Below are 24,379 nucleotides of genomic sequence, written 5' to 3'. Positions count from 1 at the left end.
GTTTGGGCTTAACTGTAGTTCAGGATATTAAAACAGCCTCCCTCACTGCTGGTGCTAATCTATAAACAGACGATCAGAAAATGCTGAATGGTCAGAAGTTTCCACTTTCTAAGGAAGCCAAGGAATCATGAGGCGACAGTATACAGCAATGGCTCCCCCTCAACATGAAGACATCTCCAGGAAAAAAAGAACCTAAAACCAAACATGAGTGAGGGTAGAACTTTTGCTATGACCAACCGGAGAGCTGATTAGGAATACTTTCTATATAGTAGGAAAAAATGATGATTTCATGGCAGCAGTAGCTCTGAGACAGCAAAACTTTCTATTCCAATGCTTCTCAGCCCTGATCCTCAGGCCGGCTCCCCTTCTTGCTTTAGATGTGACTCAGTTGTGATTCACATTATAACCTTTCACCAAGGTCAGCTGTGTGGATCCAGTGATCACCTGAAACAAGCAGGAGAGGTAGAGTTTCAGAACCATCGTTCCATAAGATAAAAACACTCAAGCTAGTTTAAAGAGAAATGCCCTGAGAATTTAAGATGGATCCAACACACCTGAAACAAAGGCTGGATCCCTTCTTCTTCAGGTGATCAGGTTCTGCAGAGACCTGGAGACAAGTTGCTCATCTGATCACTTTATGATGGAACACAGAGAGACATTATTAAAGACAGAGACATTATTGAAGGCAGAGAGACATTATGAAACACGGAGAAACTGTCATGGTGGATCCTGAGAGTGGGGGGGAGGCAAAGGGGGACAGTGGAAGGGCCGACGGTCCTCTCCACCTCATAGGGACCGATGAAGCGTGGAGACATCTTCCTGGTCATGGCCTTAAGGGGAATGTCCCGAGTCGAGAGCCAAACCCTTTGGCCCGGGGTGAAAGTAGGGGCGACCCTCCTCCTGCTGTCAGCCCACCTACGTTTCAGTTCTGCAGTCCGTCCGAGAGCCGCTGCAGTCCTGTTCCAGACAGCTTTGCAGCAGCGGAATGTGGTGCTGAACTGAGGGAACAGCGATGTCAGCCTCCTCAGCCAAAAAAAGGGGAGGCTGATACCCGAGAGACTTCAAACGGGGAGAGTCTGGTGGCAGATGAGACATGGGTGTTGTGGGCATACTCAACCCAGGGGAGAAACTGGCTCCAATCGGTGGGGTTCGTTGCTGACAGCCATCTGATGCTGGCCTCCAACTCTTGGTTCATATGTTCAACTTGACCATTTGACTGAGGATGATAGCCAGAAGTGAGAGAGACTTTGGTCCCGAGGGCCAAACAAAAACTCTTCCAAACCTGAGAGATGAACTGGGAACCACAGTCCGAGAGGATGTCTTGGGGAATCCCATGCAGGCGGAAAACGTGCTTGACCAGGAGTTGGGCTGTTTGAAGAGCTGTGCGTAGTTTTCTCAGCGAAACAAGATAGTAGGCCTTACAGAAATGGTTGATAATTGTGAGTATGGTGGTCATACCTTTGGAGGTGGGTAGTCCAGTGATGAAGTCTATGGCAATATGAGACCAGAGTCTCTTGGGTATGGGTAAACCTTGTAGCAATCCGGCAGGAGGCTGATCAGAGGACTTGTTCCGAGCGCAGGTCGGGCAGGCTAACACAAACTACTTGACATCCTTCTGTAAGGAGGGCCACCAACAACATTGATCAATGAGAGCCACAGTCCGACTGACACCTGGATGAGCCGAAAACTTGCAGGTATGGAGTTTATGACCCATGCAGGAATCGTGGAAGGGACATAAATTCTGTTGGGTGGACCAGTCCCAGGGTTAGGTTCAGACTGCTGAGCCTGATTCACAAGGTCCTCAATCTCCCATGTGACAGCGGCAACAGAACAGCTAGGAGGGAGAATAGGTGCAGGAGACTTCTAAGAGTCATCAGGGGCGAACTGTCTGGAGAGAGCATCAGGTTTAATGTTACAAGATCCAGGATGGTAGGATTTTGAGAGGTTAAACCGGGAGAAAAACAGAGACCAATGGGATTGACAAGGGTTTAGTTTCTTAGCGGACTGAATGTAGGAGAGGTTTTTGTGATCTGTCCATACCCCGACTGTTTGAGCTGCTCCCTCTAGCCAGTGTCTCCATTCCTCGAGTTCAAGCTTAATGGCTAATAGCTCTCGGTCTCCAACATCATAATTTCTCTCCGCGGGGGATAATCTGCGAGAGAAGAAGGCACATGGGTGTATCTTGAGATCAGAGTTAGAGATCTGGAAGAGGACGACTCCAACTCCTGAATCGAAGATGCCAACTTCCACAATAAACTGATTTGTGAGATCAGGCTGAATAAGCACAGAGCATTTGCAAAAAGGTCCTTAAGATGATTGAAAGCAGCCTCAACCTAAGAGGAGCAGACAAAGGGGGTCTTGGTAGAAGTGAGTGATGTTAGGGGTAGAGCTGTCTGGCTGTAGTTCCGAATAAAACGACGATAAAAGTTTGCAAGCCCTCAAGGATGAAACCCAGAAAGGAGACTGATGGTTTGTGGAACTCACATTTCTCGGCCTTAACGAGCTTGTGCTCCAGAAGGCGCTGAAGTACTTTGCGAACGTGAATCCTGTGCTCTGACAGGTTCTTAGAGAAAATGAGAATTTTATCAATATAAACAAAAACTAAAATATTCAGAAAGTCTCTCAGGACATCTTTGAACTAAGGCTTGGAAACAAGCAGGTGCGTTAGTTAAACCAAAAGGCATGACTAGGTATTCAAAGTGTCCAATGGGGGTTTTAAAGGCGTTTTCCATTCGTCTCCCTCCCTTATACGATAGGCATTTCTGAGATACAATCTGGTAAAAACTGTAGCTCCTTGGACAGGCTCAAAAGCGGAAGATAAAGGGGGCAAAAGGTATTTGTATTTTACTGTGATCTGGTTCAGACCTCTATAATCTATACAGGGTCTCAGGGAACCATCCTTCTTAGACTTAGACTTCTTTATTTGTCATTTTGTATGCACAGAGTGCATACAGAACGAAATTGCGTTACATACAGCTTATGAACGTTGCATTGATATTTCAAATGGCACAAGTTATACAAAAATACAAAAAGTGCAGCAGTGGTCAAAGTGTGAACAGTGCAAAGGATAAGAGACAGTGTGCAAGTTGCAGTGGTTCAGTGCAAATAGGCATTTGTGCAAAAAATGCGTTATTGAAAATAGAAATGAGATGAACAATTAAAGGGCTAAAAGTTAAACGTTCAGCAGCATTGATGCCCGATAATGTGCAATAGGTGCAGAGTTCGGTTTGTGGATCAAAGGTTCAACAGTCTGATGGCAGTGGGGAAGAAGCTGTTGCACAACCTGGTGGATCTGCAGCGGATGCTGCGGAACCTCTTTCCAGAGGGCAGCAGGGAGAACAGTCCATGGTGGGGGGGTGAGGGGTCTTTGATGATGTCACGGGCTTGGGACACACAGCGCTGTGATGAAATGTCCTTAATGGAAGGAAGAGGAGCCCCAATGATTCCTTCTGCTGTCCTCACCACCCTCCTCACATTCTTCCAGTCAGAGGCGCTGCAGCCTCCACACCACAGAGAGAGACAGCTGGTCAGAATGCTCTCTATGGTGCTTCTGTAGAAGGTTGTGAGGATGGGCGGGGGCAGGCGGGCTCTCCTCATCCTCCGCAGGAACTACAAGCGCTTCTGTGCCCTCTTCACTAGAGATGAAGTGTTTACAGTCCAGGTGAGGTTGTCCGTGATGTGCACCCCCAGGAACTTTGTGCTGCTGACCACCTCCACAGCTGAGCTGTTGATGAGCAGTGGAGCATGGTGGGGGCGGTTTTTCCTGAAGTCGACGATGATCTCCTTGGTCTTCTCCACGTTCAGGATCAGACTGTTTTCACTGCACCACCCCACCAGCTGCTCCACCTCCTCTCTGTAGTCCCGGTCGTTGTCGTCCCTGATGAGGCCCACCACCGTTGTGTCGTCCGCAAACTTCACGATGTGATTGGTGGTGAACTGGGGACGCAGTCGTGTGTCATCAGGGTGAACAGCAGGGGGCTCAGGACGCAGCCCTGAGGGGACCCGTGCTGAGGGTGATGACGTCAGAGGTGTTCTCACCGACCCGGACCGACTGAGGTCTGTTGGTGAGGAAGTCCAGCAGCCAGTTTCGAAGGGGTGTGTTGAAGCCCAGATGTTCCAGCTTTTCCACCAGGTGCTGTGGGATGATGGTGTTCTTACCAACAAAACAAAAACAGCTCCAAGAGGTGAAGATGAAGGTCAGATGATACCAGCTGTATCTGTGCCCATTAAGCCTCTTCAATCTTTTTATTGAACCACTGGCTCAGGTTAGGAAACTTTCAGAAATGAAATCCTCCATCAGCTGAGGGTCAGAGCTACCAGCCGTTAGCTTAGTTAGCTCTGGTGTTTAGGGGGAGTTCAGGCTGCTCTGGGTCATATAGGCCCTCTGAGGTCACAGAGGAGAGTTTCTGAGGCACAAAGGGAGCATCGATACGCAGCAGCAGATTAAGCTGATTTTTGCTGTAAGAGCAAATCAATCCGATTGGCAGCTAACGAGGAGCATTATTCATCATTTGGAGATCTAGAAACTCCTGCCTCCCTGTTACACACTCCCCCCTGAGAGCGAGCAGCCAATCTGCAGGATCGTCCTCCCACCCCCACCCCCCGCTTTGAAACCTGAACACACTGCAGCTCCTTCAAAGCTGCCCGCTTCCTTTGTGATGGCGCTCTGATGTGGCTGAGTCCGTGTAAACACGCAGGAAACGCTTCAGTCCTCAGATCTGGAAACTCTGAGGCTGATTTAAGATTAATCAGCATTAGACTCATTTAATCTGCTGCTAATATCCCCACAGACGCTCACGGCTCTCTGATGTTCTCCTTCAACCTGTGCCAGCAGGCCGTCAGGTGTCTGCTCAGGTTCAGCAGCAGCGGGTCGCACATTCAGAGGAAGCAAACAGATCATCTCCTGCTGTCCGACAGAGAGGAACGGACACGCAGTGAGGAGGAACATCTCAGCAAGATGAGGTAGACCCTGCAGGAGGAAGGCCTCTGATCTGCAGGTTCAAAAGGTTTTAATGATGTTCAGGAAAATAAAAATGAAATGAAACTTTGAGACCAGATTGTTCAAAATGGACGTTGTTTTCCAAACCTTTTACATCCCTAAAAAAAACCTAAAATTATCCTGCAGCTGGAAATACGATCTGACAGAAGCACCTGAACCCTTCTGCTCATCCTCCCACCGACTGTTCATCCTCCCACTGACTGTTCATCCTCTCACCAACTGTTCATCCTCTCACCGACTGTTCATCCTCTCACCAACTGTTCATCCTCCCACTGACTGTTCATCCTCCCACTGACTGTTCATCCTCCCACTGACTGTTCATCCTCTCACCAACTGTTCATCCTCCCACTGACTGTTCATCCTCTCACCAACTGTTCATCCTCTCACCAACTGTTCATCCTCTCACCGACTGTTCATCCTCTCACCAACTGTTCATCCTCCCACTGACTGTTCATCCTCCCACTGACTGTTCATCCTCCCACCGACTGTTCATCCTCTCACCGACTGTTCATCCTCTCACCGACTGTTCATCCTCCCACCGACTGTTCATCCTCTCACCAACTGTTCATCCTCCCACCGACTGTTCATCCTCTCACCGACTGTTCATCCTCTCACCAACTGTTCATCCTCCCACCGACTGTTCATCCTCTCACCGACTGTTCATCCTCCCACCGACTGTTCATCCTCTCACCAACTGTTCATCCTCTCACCCTCCCACCGACTGTTCATCCTCCCACCCTCCCACCGACTGTTCATCCTCCCACCGACTGTTCATCCTCTCACCGACTGTTCATCCTCCCACCGACTGTTCATCCTCTCACCGACTGTTCATCTTCTCACCGACTGTTCATCCTCTCACCGACTGTTCATCTTCTCACCGACTGTTCATCCTCTCACCAACTGTTCATCTTCTCACCGACTGTTCATCCTCTCACCAACTGTTCATCCTCCCACCGACTGTTCATCCTCTCACCAACTGTTCATCCTCCCACCGACTGTTCATCCTCTCACCAACTGTTCATCCTCTCACCAACTGTTCATCCTCTCACCAACTGTTCATCCTCCCACCGACTGTTCATCCTCTCACCGACTGTTCATCTTCTCACCGACTGTTCATCCTCTCACCAACTGTTCATCCTCTCACCGACTGTTCATCTTCTCACCGACTGTTCATCCTCCCACCGACTGTTCATCCTCTCACCGACTGTTCATCCTCCCACCGACTGTTCATCCTCTCACCGACTGTTCATCCTCCCACCGACTGTTCATCCTCCCACCGACTGTTCATCCTCTCACCAACTGTTCATCCTCCCACCGACTGTTCATCCTCTCACCGACTGTTCATCCTCTCACCAACTGTTCATCCTCCCACCGACTGTTCATCCTCCCACCGACTGTTCATCCTCTCACCGACTGTTCATCCTCTCACCAACTGTTCATCCTCTCACCCTCCCACCGACTGTTCATCCTCCCACCGACTGTTCATCCTCTCACCGACTGTTCATCCTCCCACCGACTGTTCATCCTCTCACCGACTGTTCATCCTCTCACCAACTGTTCATCCTCTCACCCTCCCACCGACTGTTCATCCTCCCACCGACTGTTCATCCTCTCACCGACTGTTCATCCTCCCACCGACTGTTCATCCTCCCACCAACTGTTCATCCTCTCACCGACTGTTCATCCTCCCACCGACTTCAGGTCCTGCTGGTTCTGGACCCATCATATGGTCCAATTAACCAAACAGTGTTACTTCAATTAAAAACAAGAAAATCTTGACTTCTATGAAAGAAAATCGATGTTCAAATGTGTTCTTTCAGACTCAGCTATATTTTGTTTTCAAATATATTTTTTCTTTGAAGTGAAAGTGTTTTATTTGAAATATATATATATATATTTCATTAAAGCAACTTTTTTCTTCTTTTTTACTGAGTAATAAAGACACAGATCTGATCTGGTTCCTACATTCCTACTTGAAGGCGTTTCTATTTGTTCGAGGGAAAAGAAAAAAATAATTTATGTTCATGTTTTGATGGATTGCATTAAATATGCACCTGAAACAGAGGATGGAGTATTAGAGGAATGTTAGGGACAGATGGAGATAGGGAGGAACAATTGGTTATTAATAAAGCATTGCTTTGATTTTTACATAAAAAAAAAAAAAAATGTAGTTGGAACTATAGAGCTACACACTCATGTACAGTAGGTGGCGCTATGCACCTATAAGCTGTTTGCAACCCGCCAATCTAACAAAGAAGAAGATCTGGTTCCAACACTACTGGGACCAGGATCAGGTGGATCCTGTCTCCTCCGGACCAACAGGTGGCGGTGATGAGCTCCTCCTTCAACCGGAAGTTTTAACCGGAACCGCACAGCGCCGCATGCAGAGACTGAAATGGGTCCGAACCGGTTCTGGTGCAGCGGATGAAGAGCTGCTCTCAGGTCAGTCTGACTTTCAGGCTCTTCTCTCATCCAATCAGCTGCTTCCTACAGGTATGCTAGAAATTATCTTTGGATTCAGTGGCTGGAAGAAAGTGAAGTGTGATGATGATGATGATGAAGGTTGGACAACAGTTTGAAAGGGCAGAGATAGATAGAGGAGGTAAAATGGAGAATAAAGGAAATAAAGAGAAGAAATTAGTTCAGATGAAGAAAGAGAAGTTTGAAGGAAGGTTGATAGAGAAGAAATAAAAATAATATTTGGATTCAGAGATGAAGATATTCAGTCATTTCAGACCCATTATTATGATTTCCAGAGAAATAAATAAAGTTTAACGACGATTTAGATCAATTAAAGATTAACATCATAGGAGGACAGGTTAACAAGATACAGAGACTTTATAAAAACAGAAGAAGAAATTACAATAAAGTTTAAAATCAATCCACTGGACTTTATTCCCAAGTTTAAAGACGTTTCTCTTCCATCCAGGAAGATTTTTCTATTGAAAATGTCAGAAATAGCGTTTAGTTCCAGGTTAATGTTTAGTGATGGTTAGTGATGGTTAACGTTTCTGTCATTTTCCATGGAATAATGATGGTTAACGAGGCATCATGAAGCCAAACTGTGTTGATTCTGTCAACAGAATACTGACCCCTGCTGGACATTTAGAGACGCTACAGGCAGCTGATTGGACAGAATAAACTGAATTAATTTGATGATCTATTACAATGATGTCATTTAAGTTATTGTAGGTTATATTGTATTATTTAATTTCTGTGTTTAAATAAAAAATATATTTGATATTTATAGGTGCAGCAAATAAATAATCTAAACATATGTAAAAAATTTAGGGGCAAATGTGAATGAGGATGCTGCTGGACTAGGATTTAAATCATAATTTTAAAACAATAAGTGCAGGAACAACAGTAAATAAATTAAGGATTGATTTAAAATGAACTTTAATTCAGTTAAATTGATTGATAACTGAGAGGAAAAGGATGACACAACGAGAAATGAAAATAAAAACGCAACGGCTGAAACTTTCCTTTTAGGCTCCAAGATTCTGGATCATTTTAATGATAAATGACTTGACGAGAATGCAAGACCGGACTCGCGTTCTCATGAATTGAGAAATGGCACAGGTCTGCTCTGATTGGTTCCCAGCAGGTCTGCTCTGATTGGTTCCCAGCTGGTCTGCTCTGATTGGTTCCCAGCAGGTCTGCTCTGATTGGTTCCCAGCTGGTCTGCTCTGATTGGTTCCCAGCTGGTCTGCTCTGATTGGTTCCCAGCAGGTCTGCTCTGATTGGTTCCCAGCTGGTCTGCTCTAATTGGTTCCCAGCAGGTCTGCTTTGATTGGTTGCCAGCAGGTCTGCTTTGATTGGTTCCCAGCTGGTCTGCTCTGATTGGTTCCCAGCTGGTCTGCTCTGATTGGTTCCCAGCAGGTCTGCTTTGATTGGTTGCCAGCTGGTCTGCTCTGATTGGTTCCCAGCAGGTCTGCTTTGATTGGTTGCCAGCAGGTCTGCTTTGATTGGTTCCCAGCTGGTCTGCTCTGATTGGTTCCCAGCTGGTCTGATCTGATTGGTTGCCAGCAGGTCTGCTTTGATTGGTTGCCAGCTGGTCTGCTCTGATTGGTTCCCAGCAGGTCTGCTCTGATTGGTTCCCAGCTGGTCTGCTCTGATTGGTTCCCAGCAGGTCTGCTTTGATTGGTTGCCAGCAGGTCTGCTTTGATTGGTTCCCAGCAGGTCTGCTCTGATTGGTTCCCAGCTGGTCTGCTCTGATTGGTTGCCAGCAGGTCTGCTTTGATTGGTTCCCAGCTGGTCTGCTCTGATTGGTTCCCAGCAGGTCTGCTTTGATTGGTTGCCAGCAGGTCTGCTTTGATTGGTTCCCAGCAGGTCTGCTCTGATTGGTTGCCAGCAGGTCTGCTTTGATTGGTTCCCAGCTGGTCTGCTCTGATTGGTTCCCAGCAGGTCTGCTTTGATTGGTTGCCAGCAGGTCTGCTTTGATTGGTTGCCAGCAGGTCTGCTCTGATTGGTTCCCAGCTGGTCTGCTCTGATTGGTTCCCAGCAGGTCTGCTCTGATTGGTTGCCATCAAGGTCTGCTCTGATTGGTTCCCAGCTGGTCTGCTCTGATTGGTTCCCAGCTGGTCTGCTCTGATTGGTTGCCAGCAGGTCTGCTCTGATTGGTTCCCAGCTGGTCTGCTCTGATTGGTTCCCAGCTGGTCTGCTCTGATTGGTTCCCAGCAGGTCTGCTCTGATTGGTTCCCAGCTGGTCTGCTCTGATTGGTTCCCAGCAGGTCTGCTCTGATTGGTTCCCATCAAGGTCTGCTCTGATTGGTTCCCAGCTGGTCTGCTCTGATTGGTTCCCAGCAGGTCTGCTCTGATTGGTTCCCAGCAGGTCTGCTCTGATTGGTTCCCAGCTGGTCTGCTCTGATTGGTTCCCAGCTGGTCTGCTCTGATTGGTTCCCATCAAGGTCTGCTCTGATTGGTTCCCAGCTGGTCTGCTCTGATTGGTTCCCATCAAGGTCTGCTCTGATTGGTTTCCAGCAGGTCTGCTCTGATTGGTTCCCAGCTGGTCTGCTCTGATTGGTTCCCAGCAGCTATTTTTTTATTTTAGCTAACTAAACATTTTATGTTCAGTTGATCTTTAGATGTTTGGTTCTTTGAATCTTTCTCGGTTCTGTTTTATTCTGTAGTTTAATTTGTTTTAGTTTTACTTTCTTTTTGTTTATTTATTTCCTTGGATGATTTTTTTTTTTCAGTTTTAGTGAAAATAAAGTTTTTCTCTTCTTCTGTCTTCAGGATGGAGTGTTCATCTCTTCTTCATCACCTTCGTCTCTCCTCCTCCTCAGAGGAGGAGCCCCTCCCCTCCCACGCCCTCCCTCCAATCACAGAGCTCCTCTCTCTGCTGAGTAGGAAGCTGATTGGTTCAGCTGAGGCCCTCTGTGAATGCAGCTCACTGATTGGTCAGCTCCAGCATCTGTTCCAGGCTGGTGATCCTGATTGGCTGTTTACTCCAGCGGTAGACGCTGTGAATGGGTGGGCGGAGCTTCGGTCTGTGTACTGCTCTCTGATCAGCGCTCTGATTGGCTGTGTTGTGCTGCCGCTCTGTGAGGATGACTGCTCCGCTTTAGACGCCGCAGCCTATCAGAGCGTCCCAGAGCGAGCCGCAGCCGTATGCTCCGCCCTCACTGCGCTGCTAGGCAACTGGACCGAAGAGAGCGAGGCCAAAAGAGGTGAAACCGGGTTGACTGGGCTACTGCTGGCTGTGGCTCCGCCCATCTGCCTGTTCTCTGTCACCCATTTCCAGGTGAGTCTGGAGGCAGCCAGAGCGGCGCCATGAGGCGGACGCCATGCTGACGGTTTCAGATCAGCAGAACCAGAACCTCTTCATCAGGAAGCAGACTTTAGCTGGATCTGACCGCTCCTTCTGCTGCAGGACCAGGCGTGGACCAGCGCCACCTCCAGGGCCGCCGCACGCCGTCTGCACCAGGCGCTGCTGAGGGCGGGCGGCTGGAGCGGCTCCGCCCATCTCCTGATGGGGGACCAGCGCACAGGGGACGGCGGGATTCTGAATGGCGTCCTGCAGATCCTGCAGCCTCAGCTGACCCGGTGAGCCTTTGGTTCTGAGCCCGGTTCTGTCGCCATCGGTTCCTCTGACTTCCTGTTTCCACTCAGGGACTCGTGGCGGTGGCGTGAAGACGTGAAGCTGTTGTTCTCATGGACTCTCCTGCAGGTCAGTCACAGCTATGCAGGCCTGCCTGTCGCCATGGTTACAGACCCTATCTGTCCTCAGCCAATCGGCTGCCTGACGCAGATGTCATCCACAGGTGACCCGCCCTTTCCTGTCCCCCTCCCTCCCACGCCTCCTCCCCCCCTCCCTTCTCCTGAATGATGACTACAGGCCGGAGAACTGCATGCTGGGAGTCCGCTGCCTGCATCACATCGTCCTCAACACGGTGAGAGTCTGAACAGAACCCAAAGTGGGCGGAGCCAACTGTCTGCCATTATTGATGCAAGAAAAAGGAACTTTAAAAAAACATTTTGATTTTTTTAGAGGAGCTTTGCTTTTTTTTTAGATTTACACAAATATATTTCACCTTTTTTTATATTTTATTTCAAATGTCTTGAAGTTTTTAAAGTGAGTTTTTTAGTTGCATTTATTCAAATATTGTTTAACCATCCTCTCCACCTCCAGCCCATCCAAACGCTTTCGGCCAATAAAAATGTTGCTAACAGCCGAACAATAGAAACGCCTCTCTGTGGCTCAATGCAGAAAAGTGAAATAAAATAAAAGCTAGTATATTAGAGAGATATTATACATTCCCCTGTTGATTTCCTGCCTCTCCATAATAGAAATATTTTATCTTCTCATGTGTTTAATAATTTATATATAATCTGTTTCCAGTTCAACTGGATAAGGTTAAAATACGAAAGAAAATGTCAAATTATGCTCAATGCTTTTATAGCGTTTTTTCTAAAGTCGTACAGAAATCATATTTAAATCAAACCATTCTGACTAAAACATGTATATAAATGTCGTCTTTATCAGACCATATTGTCCCAAAAGTGAGAAAACTTCTATTTAAAAAAATAAAAACCGTCTGTGTCTTCGGCCGGCGTAGAGCTAACAGAACTGGCAGCGTTGCGAGGCAAGGGCTCAAACATGTACGGCTGGAAGCCTTCTACACCAAACCAAGCTTCTGCCGCCCTGGCGTCCTCTTCCACAACATCTTCGTCCCCGCTTTCCTCCTCTAAATAAAAAATGGATGACGGAGGAGACTCATCCACGACCTCCGACACTAAACTCTCCTCCTCTTGCATGTTTCCTCTGTCCATAGCGTTCCTTGACAGCGTCGTTTCTAAGTCACCAATTTAGTGCTACTTGGTCCCAATGGAATTTCCCATTGGGAACCTGCTAGCACTAAGATGCTAACTGGTTAGCAAGATGCTTGCTACAAACCGGCCACAATCAAACTTGCCTGCGAACCTTCCGCCACAACAATCCCGCCCCCTTGATAATCGACCAATCACATTCACTTTATTCACTCGTGTAAAGTCGGGCACCAATCAGGAGAATTCGGAAATGCAACGTTTGGAACAGACGCTTCCCTACGACTTTAACTTTCCGTAAAGTTCCAGCGGAAGTCGCATTAAATCATCCGTCTGCAAGAGACGGATCCTGTTGTAAAAAGTAAAAGAAAATCACCCAGAAACTGTGATAAAATATGGTTTTCTTGGTCTTAAGTCTTGTTGTCTTCTTCTTCTGATAAAATCCGGCAGCTCATACCTGCTAGGTGCCGTTCCTGCGTAATAAACTCCTGATCCTGACAGCGTGAGACCGCAGTGAGCGCGTCTCCAACATGAACGCAAATTCATCAAACTCAAACTGAAAGAGAAATGTAAAAACATTAAAGTTTTAAATAGGAAGAAATAAAAACAGCAAAGTTTCTCTGAAAACCATTCCGTTGTAATAATATTGGACCAAAGTTGCCTCCGTACCTGTGGATGACATCACTGATTGTGTCCAGCCCGCCGCAGACCTTCGCCAGTTCAACAGGGCCGAGGTTCTGTACCAGGCTCTGTTCAAACACCTGTACACCAGCGAGGCCGCCGTCGTCCAGGTAACCCCCCCCCCACACACACACACCCCCCCACAGGACGAGAAGGCCTTGACCTCTGACCTCTGACCTGCAGCTCGCCCTCTCCTGCCTCCTCGACCTGCTGCCCGTGTTGGAGAAGCCCCCCTCCTCTTCCTGCCGCACCAAGCCCTGTCGCCATGACGACGTGCTGCGTCTGGTGCTGACTCACATGGAGGCTGAACACAAGGTGGCGCTGCGGCGCGTCTACGCCTCAGCATTGCCGCTCTTCGTGGAGAGGTGCGTTTGATTCTCACACCTTCACTCTGATCCAGGACCAGTCGGAACGTTTCGGAACGTTTCCGGGTGTTTTGAGTGAACCGTGCAGCGGGGTGGGCGGAGCCTCATGCTGTGCTGTGTGCAGGATGGGCGTGGCCTCCTGCAGACACCTGCGACGGTTGGAGCGGGTGCTTTTGGGATACCTGGAGGTCAGAGATCCACCTGAGGAGACCAGCAGGCTGAAGATGCTGGAGGTTCTGCAGAAGACGACTGCAGTGGCGTGGCCACGGTAACCCCCCCCCCCCAAGCAGGAAGTTCTGGTATCCTAGACACGGTGGAGCCTAACCTCTGACCCCAACCCCACGTTAGGATGGCGTGCCGCGTCGACAGGTTCCTCCGATGTCTGCTGCGTCTGCTGGTGGACGTGTCGTCGGACGCCAGCCTCGACGAACCGGTGCGGCAGCAGCTGATGGATCAGACCGCCGCTGCCCTCCGCCTGCTGGATGGCTGCTCTCAGGGACGCGTTCAGGTGAGTCGCCTTCAGCCCGACCCGCCGAGTAGAACAGAACCAACCAGCAGGGATCGACCCACAGCACGACAACAATAAACCCGACAGACGAGTTTTACTGATCAACCAACAGAAGAAAGTGGAGAAAAAATCTTATTGTTTTATTAAACATGTAAATAAAATAAAATGTAATAAAAATGGCAGGAAGGTTATAAAATAAGCAGAAACATCAACTTAAAACTGGAGTAAAATAAAAATAAAGTTCATAGATTAACAGTCAGGAGCTTTTTTAAAAAATTGTATTTTTCTCCATATTTTTTATTCTCCTCCTTTTCCTTTCTGCAACATTTAAATCAATATTTCTACTCATTAAAGGAAGGAGATCTGATGTTTAAGCTGCTTTAAGATGAAGTATAGCCTAGTAAATTAGCCCCGCCCACCAGCGGCCAAAATCAAAACGCCTCCATCAATGCCTCAGGCCCTAGAACTGGCGGGCCAATCACAGCGCAGAGATGTGTTTTGAATGTCTGGATGCAAAGCGGGCGGGACGGCAGAGCTGCGCGACGCTGGAGAAGCGCAACAAGGAAAATGCAGCAACTATTAAACAGCTCTGGTTTGACTCAGCTTTGGAATCAGTTCTGGAAGGATCAGACTTTGGGTTTTCGTTGAAACGTGAGCAGGAAGAGGCGCTACGCTCGTTCAGTTTAAGAAGGACGTATTCGCCGTTGTTAGTTTCCACTCCCCCACCAGCTTCCTGTGGCGCTTCCTATGTCACAGGCAGTGGCTCTCATTGGTCAGAGCGTTGGCCAATAGGCACAGACATGGTTTGAAAAACATCGGGTTGTTCTCATCAACAATCTTCTGATGTCTCGTTCATTGGGGCCAGACTAGATTAGACCTTTAATCTCACATTTAGTCTGGATTACCAGGCTAGGCCAGCGGTCGGCAACCCAAACCCAAAGAGCCATATTGGACCAAAACATTTAAAAGTCTTCTGTCAGCGTCGTATGGCAGTGCATTTTATCCCACTATAGAAAAGGACTATGTGGATTTAAATATATGATAAACATTCCAGATTAAATGTTAATCCTGGATCACATGTCACATCATGAGGTGATGGAGGAGCAGTGAACGCTCTCACCGCTTCACCGCCCTCCAGGTTTAGGTTTAGTTGCATCGATGAAATGATAGAAACAGGATAAAGGAATGTTTCTATGGTGGACGTGTTTCTTTTGAGAGGAGCTGATGGACGAACCAAGCAGGAAGTGACATCATCAGAGCAGAGCTCTCTAACCCTGAACTCCCACATCCTCCGTCACCAGCGCTCCTCGGTGGGATTTAGATTTTTAGGATTTAGATAAAAAATGTTAGAAAGTTTCCATCCCTGCATCAGAGCGCCACCTGTTGGATCTATGAACGGTTTTCTATGCTTCAACCAAACTAGCAGCAGTAGTGGAGTCTGGAGATGCAATCTACTTCTTAAATCTATCTTTGCTCTCCTCTAATTTATCCAGAAGTTCTGCAATCGTTCTTTTTCTCTCCCTCCCAGCTGGTGGTCGCTGCAGATTTAGCCTTTCCTGGAAATACCTTTCCAGATTTTTATTTTTTTAAAACCTCTCATTGCAGAGCAAACATGCAGCCAATCCTTCCTCATTGATAATGAAAGCAAATGATTCGCTCCATTCTTCTTTAAATCCTCTGTTCTCATCAACTATCTTCCTTTTTTCCCTTTGGAATCCGCGGTCCGAGACGCATCCGCAGCTTTGCTAGCCTGGCGCCGCTAACGCTGGCTGCAGGTTATGACCACTGATCTCTATGGCTATGACGCTAATTATAACTGAAATTTATTTATTATATGTTTACAGCATTGGAAAAAAATTATAAATTTATTTAAATTTAATTTTATAAATCTTTGACCGGTTTGCCGACCCCCCAGGCAAGGTGAAGGAGTCTGAACATTTCCCTGCAGTGGCTGAAGGTGCCTGTAGGAGGCGGCGTTCAGGCGTTTAACTGTATTTACTCTGTTCTGTGGATGATGGTGAATCCAGATCGTCCAATCAGACGAATCTCTGGTTCTAATATGGATGTTTCTGTTTGACAGCGGCTCCTCCTGCAGGTCGATGGCCTCTGCTGCAGCTCCCAGGTGCTTGGTTGCCTGGCAACGGTGACAGCAGAGGCCACCGGCACACCTGGAACATCTGGAGGTGGAGACGGACTCGGCTGAACCAAGTCAGAGGCTTCAGAGGAGGACCTAAACAGGAGGCCCGCTTTGGACCACAAGAACCAAACAGAATCTTCTCTCACTGAGAGACGTAGAACATTTGATGAATTCAGTGACGGAAGCATAATCTGAACCGGACTAAACCAAATTGAACCAGACTAAACCGGACTGAACCGGACTAAACCGGACTGTACCGGACTGAACCAATCTGAACCAGACTGAACCAAACTGAACCGGACTAAACCAAATTGAACCAGACTAAACCGGACTGAACCGGACTAAACCAGACTGAACCGGACTGTACCGGACTGAACCAATCTGAACCGGACTAAACCAAACTGAACCGGACTGAACCAGACTGAACCGGACTGAACCAGACTGAACCAAACTGAACCGGACTGAACCAGACTGAACCAATCTGAACCGGACTGAACCAATCTGTACCGGACTGAACCAGACTGAATCAATCTGAACCGGACTAAACCAAATTGAACCAGACTAAACCGGACTGAACCGGACTAAACCAGACTGAACCGGACTGTACCGGACTGAACCAATCTGAACCGGACTAAACCAAACTGAACCGGACTGAACCAGACTGAACCGGACTGAACCAGACTGAACCAAACTGAACCGGACTGAACCAGACTGAACCAATCTGAACCGGACTGAACCAGACTGAACCGGACTGAACCAGACTAAACCAAACTGAACCGGACTGAACCGGACTGAACTGGACTCGGAACCCCATTTTGAGCAGCTAATGTTGATTAAAGATTTAAACCCGGTTCTGGTTCCTGTCTGCTCCTTTGGCGCCACCTGCTGACCGCAGATGGTTCCTCATGATGATGAGCTTTACTCTGATTGGTGATGATGTTACTGCTGCTGATAGGTTAGAGCCTCTCTGGCACCTCCCTCTCCTTAGCCCCTCCTCCTGGGTCATTGGGGCGGTTCTGGGTTCGGGTCGCTGGGCCTCCCCTCCTCCACCATCAGCTCCTGATGCTCCACTCCTTGTTCAGCTCCTGTTGTTTCTCCTCTGCCTCGCTCCTTATCCTCTGCAGCTCCTCCCTCGCCTCCTGCAGCTGCTGCAGAGTCTGGGTCCGTTTGGACTTCACCGCCTGCAGAACCTGCTGCTCCACCAGCAGCTCCTGCAGAACCTCCCTGAGCTCTGAACAGAAAGGAGTTCCTCTGAATTCAGGAGATGAAGTTCTGCTGGTTCCAGTAGAACCCGCTGGTCCTGGTAGAACCTGCTCACCTGTTCTGCGGGACCTGAGCTCCGCCTTCAGTCGGACCAGCTTCTGCTCCTCCTCCTGATGGACTCCAGAACCGGCAGACCTCCTCCCTCTGAGCTGAACCTGCTGCTCCTCCCTCTGGACCTGCAGGAGGTGGAAGGTCTTCCATCAGAACCTCCATCATATTTAAAGAAAATGTTCATCAGGTGGTTCTGGAAGGTTCTGCGGAACCAGACCGACCAGAACCAATCTCAGCGATAGATTCTGGGCCACAGCTGGACCGGGTCAAAGGTCATCCAGGCTGTGGTCCAGTTTCTCTCGGGCTTTCTGTCCCGGTACCAGAATCTTTTTTTTTTTTTTTTAAAGCAAACTAGCAGGTTCTGTTCTGGTACCGGTACCCAGACTGGACCTGCTGAAAGCAGCGGGTCTGACGGGGAGGAGCGTCTCTTCATCAGCGCCCTCTGCTGGTCAGTTTACCCTGATGGTTACCTGGCAGGTGGGCGGGGCCAGCTGCTCCTCTGCTGCTCCGCAGGCAGACAGCAGCACTGCTAGCCTGCAGACACACAGAGACCTTCAAAATAAAAGCTCCGCCTGGAGGCTTTTATTGTGAAGGAGCTGCAGGTGTCTTCCTCACCTGTCTGCAGCTCCATGGACCTTTACTCCGAGCCGCTGGAGCTCCTGCCGTCTGCTCCTCAGCTTGTCCTCCACCTGGCTCAGGCGCACCTCCTCCTCCTCCTTCTTCCTCCTCAGCAGCTCCGCCTCCTCCTTCAGCTTCCTGAGTGACATCACACAGGAAGGAGGACTTTTTTTCCATCTTTAATGTCTCTAAGATGGAAATTAGAGCAGAAACAAAAACTGCTGAAAGAACCAAGATGGCGGCTCCCGGACACTGCTTACCTGAGGCGTTGGCTGGCCTCCAGCAGACAGGAGGCGCCGTCCTCCAGTCTGAGCTGCAGCGTGTTAGCCTGCGGGGGAAGAGGCGGGTCAGAGGAGGTGGGGATGGTTCTGGTTCTGAGTGTTGGTGGGATTACGTTTCTCCTGGCGGTTCTGGTGCAGCTCTGGGCCTCCAGCAGCAGCCGGTCGGCGCGGCGGAGCTCGGCTCGCCTCCGCAGCAGCGTTCGCTCCAAACACTGCAGCTCATCGCACACCTGCAGGACGCTCCTGCACAGAGATCAGGCCCGGTTCTGGTCGGCTGCTTTATGATGTGTTGCTGAAGCAGACCCGGTGGTTCTGACCTGTGTCGTCTCAGCTGCTTCTTCTCTTGGTCTGGATCCTGCTGGCTCACTGGGATGCTGCTGGGCAGTGGAGCAGCGCCCCCTGCTGGAGGACGGCGTAGCACCCCTCTGGGGCACCTAGGAGGATCACATGGGTCAGGAGGAGTCGCTCGTCCACAGACGCACCCTCGCTGCTGCCCCCTGTCAGGCGAACTGGAGTACTGCAGGCCCAGACCAGAGTCAAGAGTCCCCTGAGAGAGCAGACTGGGAGCCTGAGACAGAGAGCAGATCCAGGATCAGCTGGAAGGGCTTTGCTCTGCAGCAGAACCTGACGGGTGAGACCTTTCATCTCACCATGAGTCTCTCTCATTTAAAACTCTCACAAACTACTACAGGCGCTTAAAGATTCACTTTTATACAGAAACTACTCGTCAGAATGCGATTCATCTGATGCTAAAATGACAACATCTCCCTCCCTCGCCTGTCAGAGGATCAACAACATGTCTAAGGTGCTCCAATCTCTCAGAAAGAAGTCTGAGAAGCCATCGCCTCCCTTTAGGGGGGAAAAGCTCCTGGACCTGACGGCTTCTGCCCAGAATTCTACAAGAAACTAAGCCACCAGTGTTGGGCAAGCTACTTGTCCAGTGTAGTGAGCTAAGCTATCAGTTACTCAACAATAAATTAAGCTTCACTACACCAAAGCTACCACCTAAAGAATTATAGCAAGCTAAGTTACACTAATGTGTTAAAAGTAGCTTAACTACATCAGAAACTACTTGTACCAAGCTAATGTCAATTCAAAATGAGTCTGATACACTGGTTAAAATATTTATTAAAGATCAGCCAATGACATAACACAGTGTAAAAATTGTTTTATGATCAGCATAATAAAAAAAAAACTAAAGTAATTACTAGTAGAGAAACTAGTAAACAATCAGCTGTTATTAGAACCAAATGAAAGGTACTGTGTAGTGTTCTACACATGGAGACATGGCTATGAGTTTGCATTCAATGAACATCTCTAGGGGAAACAAGACCCTACAAAAGTCATCTGATTTCTTTAGGGTCTCCCTTAGAGAAAACTTCTGCAGACCTCAATTAAACAGTCGATTCAAGTAACAAATGAAACCGTTTACAAAAGAAGGTGAAAAAATAAAGAAGGTAATTACGAGATATATATATTTATGTCTAACCGTATAATTTAATTTCTACCTACATATTTATTCATTGTATTTTTGGGGGCAATTTGATGCTTATTTATTTATGTATTTATTTTACATACAGTAGAGCTGTTCCTCCATACCTAAAAAATCTTATCTGTGCAAAGCCTAAAAACAGATTTATGTAAACATCCTGTCAGTCAAACTAGGCCATGGAAATACAATATGGAAGTTTCACTACTGCTCTCTAATTAGAGTATCTTAGTGGCACATAGATATGGGAGAATTATCCTATAAAATCTATTTTGATAAGTCAGAAGCAATGCTGTTAGGTAGTGCTACTGTCCGGGACCTCCCCCCATAGCTGTTCCCTCACATGTTCCCAACATGGCTCCACCTACCTTAGAAGGAAAGTGTCCCCTAAATGGACAGATCTGTGGAGGCTTAACTTCTCTCCAACACTTAGGAAAATAAAGAGGGACTTAGAAAGGTGGTTTAACCTTCCCTCATCACTTATGGGGCGTAAAGGTTTAATTAAAATGAACATTTTCCCAAGACTTCTATTTCCCAATCCAATCCAAGGTCTATATATAATGCTAAAAATTATTCTAAGATTCCTTAGAGCTCTACAGCGTGAAAACGCATCGTTTTTGCACATTCAACGCCTTTTTTCCTGGTGTAGGGGGGCTCAAACGTTGGGCCCCAGCCTCCTTTGCGAAGCGAGCGCTCTACGGTCTGAGCTAATTCCCCCCGTGCTTCAGTCTCACTCCAGTGCTGCTCCTCCTCCTCCTCCCCCTCCCTGAGCACCAGGACGAGACGAATGGGGTACCTGAAGCTTCTCCTTTGAGATCCAGCTGCCGCCTTGGTTCTGGTCCAACTGGAGATCCTGGGTCAACCCGCCAAGCTGCTGGACACTCCTGAGAGAGACGGAGAGGAAGGTTCTGCTACCAGAAACCAGAACCTGGAGCTGGACTTTAAAGCAGAGCTCAGCTCTATGGGTCACAGAACATCTGGGTCAGACTCTGAACGTGGGTTAGACCCTGGTTCTGGTTCAGATTGGCAGATGAACAGGACCGGGTTCTGGTCCAAAAGAATCCAGATGGTCTGACAGTAAAAGCAGCAATGGTTCTGTTCTGGTACCTGACTTTAAGCATCGGTTTCCTCTGGTCCTGCTGAGGTTCTGACAGACCAGCTGTAAACCGCTCCAGTTGGATTCTGGTCTGGTTAAACTGGGCAGAACTCTGATCCAGTTGGACCTGAACATCCCCAACCTGCAGAGACACAGAGGCTCCCCTGGATTACTCCTGGTTTTAGATCAGAGATGAGATTATTTAGCTTCAGAATCAGATTTTATAATCCAGAATAGTTAATCCAGGTTATTTCACCCAGGTTAATAATCCAGTTACTACTCTAGGTTAATTAATCCATCTTAATTCATTCTTATTTATTTTTACAGGATAATTATTCTAGATGTGTTCATTCAGGTCAATACAGTTATTAATCAAAATTTATTCATCCAGATTTATTAGACCAGGTTCTAATTTATTAATCCAGAGTTATTAATCCTGGTCTATTGACCCAGCATGATTCACCCGGGTTTATTAAACCAGGTTTATTAATCCAGGTTAATTCATCCAGATTTATTAGTCCAGATTAATTATTCCAGGATAACTAATCCAGGTTAATTTATCCAGGATAACTAATCCAGGTAAATTAATCCCAGGTATATATTCCAGTCTAACCAGCCGGTTTGGCTCCTCCCTCAGACGCTGAAGCTCCTCCTCCAGCTCCACCTGTCGGTCCCTTAGAGCCTGTGCCTCGGCCCACAGCGCAGACAGCTGGACACAAGGAGAAGATGGAGAAGTGAAACGGCGTCTCCTCGCGATGCTTTGGCCTCTGATCAACCCCCTCACCTGTGCGTCCTCCAGATGCTTTGGTACCTGCTGCCTCAGTCCGCTCAGATACTCCTGAAGCCCACAGATCACCTCCTGAAGGTCCTTCTGCAGAGCCTCGCTGGCCAGCGTCTGACCTGAAGCAAAGGTTAAAGTCTTCACCTGAGAGCTCCAACAGCCAATCAGAAGGCTGGAGGCCCTGAGCTGCTCTGTGATTGGTTGTCCTAACCCCTGGTCAGCTGCTGCTCCAGCTCTCTGATCTCCTGCGTCTCCATGGCGATGCGTGACACCAGGTCGTCGAGGCGACTCTCCAGCCCGCCGTCCTTCCTGCTCATGATGCTCAGCAGCCGGACCGTCATAAAGTCCAATCAGCTCAGAGTCAACAAAGAATCTCTGAAATGATCGGATCTGAAAGTTAGACGTTAACTTTTAAAGGTTTGTCCTTTACGGCCACAGCCTGATATATCTGACTGCTGCAGTTCCAGCAGAGTTCTGATGAAAATGAAAAAGAGAGATCATATCTCTCCTATCCTGGCTTCTCTTCATTGGCTTCCTGTTAAATCCAGAATAGAATTTAAAATCCTCCTTCTCACATATAAAGCCTTAAATGGCCAAGCTCCATCTGATATCAGAGATCTGATTGTTCCTTATGTTCCTAACAGAGCACTTCGCTCTCAATCTGCAGGTTTACTAGTGGTTCCTAGAATTTCTAAAAGTAGAATGGGAGGCAGATCTTTTAGTTCTCAGGCTCCTCTCCTGTGGAACCAACTACCAGTTTTAGTCCGTGAGGCAGACACCCTGTCTACTTTTAAGGCTAGGCTTAAAACTTTCCTTTTTGATAAAGCTTATAGTTAGAGTGGCTCAGGTTATCCTGATCTATCTCTATAGTTCTGCTGCTATAGGCTTAGACTGCTGGAGGACATAGGGACCCCTTTTTCATCATTCTGCTTCATTCTATCTCTATTCTCCCACTCTGCAGAATCTGTTAGTTCAATCTCTAACGTTCTGCTCTCTCTGCTTTTTCTCATAGTAGCTTCATCTGGTCTGTTCCTGTTTGGCTGTGACTCCATCCTGGAGAGAAATATCAGCTGTGCTGCTGCCATCAACACCTTTGTTTCTAGATGTTGGAGCTTGGCCTGTTTTCCAGTGTAGTCCTGTTTCTCTGACTGTGACTAACTGGATGTGCTCTCTTCATCCTCTGACATGGGAGCTGGCTCGGAGCTCGTCTGCCTGGCTGTGTGTTTCCTGGACGGGGCCGCCTGTGGAGCTGGTTGACAGTTGCCTTTTGTATCTATGCTTCTTTTTCTATGTCTGCTTCTGTCTCCTTGAACCCCAGTGGGCCTCAGCAGATGGCCGCTCACACTGAGCCTGGTTCTGCTGGAGGTTTCTTCCTGTTCAAAGGGAGTTTTTCCTCTCCGCTGTCGCTACAAGCATGCTTAGTGTGAGGGATTGCTGAAGAGTCAATGAGTCGATGCAATCAGCTGGTTTTCCTTAGATAGAAAACTTTGAATCAATCTGACTGGATGATCTGGTGAACTGGAAAGTGCCTTAAGATGACATGTGTTGTGAATTTGGCGCTATATAAATAAACTGAATTGAATTGAATTAGATGGACTGGCGAACTGTCCAGGGTGGATCCCGCCTCTCACCCACTGACGGCTGGAGAGAGCCACCAGCACCCCTGGCGTGTAAGAAGATGGACGGATGGATGGATATTAATAACAGGAGGTGAAATGCAGCTCCAGACTAGCTTTGAATGTGGTGATGTCATCAGTACGCTGCTGTGCTAATGGACCTCCTGTTCTCCCAGAGTCCAGACTTTCCTGTGTTCTTCTCCAGAACAGACATGGTGAGAACGAGTCTGATCTCTTGGAACCAATTTTACTTTTTGATTTTTTATTAAAAGTATTTCCTATCCAGCTACACAGCAGCATCCCTCTGCTGTCCTCTTTAAGTCCCTTTGATTGTACAATGAGTGAGAATACAGCAGACTGTTCTGCCCCCTCCCCTTAGCTGGTCAGAGTCCAGGAAGTTCTGGAAGTCACCGTTTCATGCGTGTTTCAGGATGCGGGAATAAACCCGCGTGGGTCAACAGGCGGAGCTTTCAGCTTCTCTCAGTTTGTTTTTTACTTACAGCAGTTTCTTCTTCATCCTTTTTTTCACTCTCCGACATTCATCCCTTCTTCTTCTTCTGCTCCTCCTTCAATCTGTTGCTCTTCGAGCGACGAAGATGGCTCTCCCTCTTAGCCAATCAGAGAGGAGATAGCCATTCCGCCGTCCAATAGGAGAGAACAAACGGTCAGTTTTTCTTAAAGAGACAGTGACACATTTCTCTACACCAGCTGAAATTTCCATAAGAATCTACGGTGGATGTGAAAGAGGATCAGATTATGATTCTAGATTATGTTAATTTATCTTCTCACTGCATTATTTTAACCTGTTTCCTGTACCTGGAATATGTTTTTACACAAATACTGAGTTGGATGAGGCCATATTATTCAGTTTTATCACCTGAGTTGCATCATCCTCATCTCTAATCTTCGTGTTGAGATAGAATTTGAACAAGATACAAAATGAACCGACCAGAGGAGGAATATTAAAATGTGCAGAAAGAGAAATGATTGCTGAAATGATTCGAATGATCGAATCGAATCTTGGTGTATTCTTGAGTATTGAAAATAATCGAATCGTTGGGTCAGGAAATCGATACTGAATCGAATCCCCATGATGGATGTGATTTACACCCCTAGTAAAGACGTACACACGTTACTAAAAAAAAACCAGCCAAACTGTACGGCATGTTGTTCCCCCACATACTTCGCTCATATGTTTAAAATTTGCCGATTGGTCTTCACCGGG

General features: G+C 47.7%; 2 protein-coding genes across 3 annotated transcripts; one reads left to right on the top strand and one right to left on the bottom strand.

Moving 5' to 3' along the window:
• The first annotated feature begins 7,305 nt into the window (after positions 1 to 7,305).
• Positions 7,306 to 16,176, top strand: tti2 (TELO2 interacting protein 2). 2 transcript variants are annotated; one of them, XM_038297425.1, is made up of 10 exons: positions 7,306 to 7,441; positions 10,238 to 10,745; positions 10,875 to 11,047; positions 11,114 to 11,171; positions 11,266 to 11,394; positions 12,967 to 13,059; positions 13,133 to 13,314; positions 13,439 to 13,582; positions 13,663 to 13,822; positions 15,903 to 16,176. In XM_038297425.1, the coding sequence occupies exons 2-10, from the start codon at positions 10,239 to 10,241 to the stop codon at positions 16,023 to 16,025; spliced, it is 1,569 nt and encodes a 522-aa protein (XP_038153353.1). In that variant the 5' UTR covers positions 7,306 to 7,441; position 10,238; the 3' UTR covers positions 16,026 to 16,176. The 2 variants fall into 2 exon arrangements, with proteins under 2 accessions (XP_038153353.1, XP_038153359.1); XM_038297431.1 differs by having other exon boundaries at positions 7,346 to 7,492.
• A 554-nt stretch (positions 16,177 to 16,730) lies between these two features.
• On the bottom strand, positions 16,731 to 22,006 carry LOC119791309 (centriolin-like). The gene is made up of 12 exons (XM_038297355.1): positions 21,750 to 22,006; positions 21,542 to 21,657; positions 21,371 to 21,466; positions 20,769 to 20,899; positions 20,458 to 20,545; positions 18,490 to 18,740; positions 18,286 to 18,415; positions 18,152 to 18,219; positions 17,889 to 18,029; positions 17,744 to 17,807; positions 17,278 to 17,398; positions 16,731 to 17,190 (listed from the first exon to the last, which is right to left on the bottom strand). The coding sequence occupies exons 1-12, from the start codon at positions 21,877 to 21,879 to the stop codon at positions 17,012 to 17,014; spliced, it is 1,515 nt and encodes a 504-aa protein (XP_038153283.1). The 5' UTR covers positions 21,880 to 22,006; the 3' UTR covers positions 16,731 to 17,011.
• Between the last annotated feature and the right edge of the window lie 2,373 nt (positions 22,007 to 24,379).

Source organism: Cyprinodon tularosa, unplaced genomic scaffold, assembly GCF_016077235.1.
Source record: "Cyprinodon tularosa strain WSP-4 unplaced genomic scaffold, ASM1607723v1 ctg1102, whole genome shotgun sequence".
Classification (NCBI taxonomy): domain Eukaryota; kingdom Metazoa; phylum Chordata; class Actinopteri; order Cyprinodontiformes; family Cyprinodontidae; genus Cyprinodon; species Cyprinodon tularosa.
This window is presented reverse-complemented; position numbering and strand designations above follow the sequence as displayed.

Bases quoted from the DNA above. Each gene is read 5' to 3' on its own strand.
- tti2 (XM_038297425.1), top strand. From the start codon at position 10,239: ATGGAGTGTTCATCTCTTCTTCATCACCTTCGTCTCTCCTCCTCCTCA. The intron at 13,583-13,662 runs GTAACCCCCCCC...ACCCCACGTTAG, and splicing joins ACTGCAGTGGCGTGGCCACG to GATGGCGTGCCGCGTCGACA. The intron at 13,823-15,902 runs GTGAGTCGCCTT...TCTGTTTGACAG, and splicing joins GCTCTCAGGGACGCGTTCAG to CGGCTCCTCCTGCAGGTCGA.
- LOC119791309 (XM_038297355.1), bottom strand. From the start codon at position 21,879: ATGACGGTCCGGCTGCTGAGCATCATGAGCAGGAAGGACGGCGGGCTG. The intron at 18,741-20,457 runs GTACCCCATTCG...TCTCTGTCTCAG, and splicing joins TCTCAAAGGAGAAGCTTCAG to GCTCCCAGTCTGCTCTCTCA. The intron at 17,191-17,277 runs GTGAGCAGGTTC...CTTTCTGTTCAG, and splicing joins GCTCAGGTCCCGCAGAACAG to AGCTCAGGGAGGTTCTGCAG.